General features: G+C 43.1%; 1 protein-coding gene across 1 annotated transcript; it reads right to left on the bottom strand.

The window, feature by feature from the left end:
• Positions 1 to 426: 426 nt before the first annotated feature.
• Positions 427 to 1,374, bottom strand: LOC117486653 (putative nuclease HARBI1). The gene is made up of 4 exons (XM_034135159.1): positions 1,368 to 1,374; positions 1,165 to 1,280; positions 851 to 962; positions 427 to 764 (listed from the first exon to the last, which is right to left on the bottom strand). The coding sequence occupies exons 1-4, from the start codon at positions 1,372 to 1,374 to the stop codon at positions 427 to 429; spliced, it is 573 nt and encodes a 190-aa protein (XP_033991050.1).
• Between the last annotated feature and the right edge of the window lie 300 nt (positions 1,375 to 1,674).

The following is a 1,674-nucleotide window of genomic DNA, read 5'->3' as shown; positions in this document are numbered from 1 at the left end:
TTTCTTGCTGTGAGCCATGCTTGAATGTTAAAGCAACATATATGTGTTTCATGTGTTTCAGGCTGAAACAGACACTGTGAGGGCCCTGTACAAAAGGACCCTAGTACAAAACATCCAATTAAATGACCTACTTATAGAGCACCGAAAGCTCTTGATAAACAAAACCAAGCTAGAGGTGGAAAAATTGGACAAAGAAAGAAAGGTCATTTTGTAACATTCAGTAATTTATTTTCAAGTCAAATGAAAGGTGCATAAGGTGACCTTTAAATCTTTTAGGATACTTAAAAGATAAATCCCTTTTTTCTTTACCGAAAAAGTAAACCAAAATTATATTTTTCTCTTTTTCCTTCAGGAATGGCTGAATAAATAAAGACTCCAACATAAATCATCCAAGGCCTCTCTCTCTCTCTGTGTGTTCTTTTTTTATTAAGCAAATAATAATGTGATGGCTTCTCTGAAAGCCCTGCCAGTAGGGTAGTCCAGGGTGATGGGGTCTACCACATCAGGAGGTTGGGGGTTTGCAGGAGGGGCCCTCTCCTTCCTCATTGTGGCAATGTTGTGCAGCACAACACAGGCCGTTATGATTCGGCAAGTTCTTTCAGGGGCCACTCTGAGCCCCCGCAGGCAGGTGAATCGGGCCTTCAGTATGCCAAAGGTCACATTAAAACTGGTTTGTGGCCCTTCACCAGGGTCAGGATACGGGGTCATCATCAAAGGCTGGCAGGCATAACCCCTGTCCCCGAGCAGCACTTCACTGAAGAGCCCTGAAGATAAAGGAACATTTCCATAATAAGTACCACAAAATACAGCTTAAGAAGCACAAAACAATAAGAATGTACAGTTGCCATACCCTGCTCGAGGTTGTGACACAGTGAAGACTCAGAAAAGATCCTTGAGTCATGGACTGACCCAGGCCACTTTGCCTCAAGGCTCGTGATTATACACCTGTGGTCACATGTGGCCTGCAAAAGCATTTGCGGTTAACAAGCCTACTTCCAAGAGCATCATAGTCAGTGTAGCATCAATGTTCATTTGAAATGAGTCCATGTTATAGAGAAAGACAGTCCAAGTGTGAAACATGTACTGTGTGAATATTAAATGTGTGATATCCTTTAATCACCCAGACTTCAATGTGTGTTCTATAAGTGAATGTGCAATATTTACCTGCATGTTGAGGCTGTGGAATGATTTGCGATTTACATAGTGGCCTTCATTATCTCCCTGACACGCAGAGATTGGTATATGGGTACAGTCGATACAGCCAAGCACCCTGGGAAACCCTATGAAATAGTAGGCTGCGTTTATTATACAACAGTGTACGTCATAGGAACAACATTCACTGTAAAGATATAATCACATATCAATACCTGCCATGTTGTAAAATCCCTCTTTGATCGTCTGCGTGGGACATGTGCCAGGAAACACAACAAAGGACTCTGCGAGCCCTGTCAGAGCATGTGCGACCTTATGAATAGCACTGCAGACTGTATTCTTGCTGAGGTTCTCTGCATCACCCACAGCATACAGAAAACTACCGGTCGCAAAGTAGCGCAAAGCAATACATACAGTCTGCGGCACTGTAAGTGCACAACTTGCATTAGCAAGTCAGAGCATGTGCGACCTTATGAATAGCACTGCAGACTGTATTCTTGCTGAGGTTCTCTGCATCACCCA

This window comes from Trematomus bernacchii, unplaced genomic scaffold, assembly GCF_902827165.1.
Source record: "Trematomus bernacchii unplaced genomic scaffold, fTreBer1.1, whole genome shotgun sequence".
NCBI classification, from domain to species: Eukaryota; Metazoa; Chordata; class Actinopteri; order Perciformes; family Nototheniidae; genus Trematomus; species Trematomus bernacchii.
The sequence above is the reverse complement of the archived record's forward strand: the minus strand, read 5'-3'. Positions and strand labels throughout refer to the sequence as shown.

What these genes read in the sequence shown, in the direction of transcription:
- LOC117486653 (XM_034135159.1), bottom strand. An exon ending in TCCACAGCCTCAACATGCAG is followed by an intron (nt 963 to 1,164) that starts GTAAATATTGCA and finishes ATGCTTTTGCAG; the next exon opens with GCCACATGTGACCACAGGTG. An exon ending in GTGTCACAACCTCGAGCAGG is followed by an intron (nt 765 to 850) that starts GTATGGCAACTG and finishes CTTTATCTTCAG; the next exon opens with GGCTCTTCAGTGAAGTGCTG.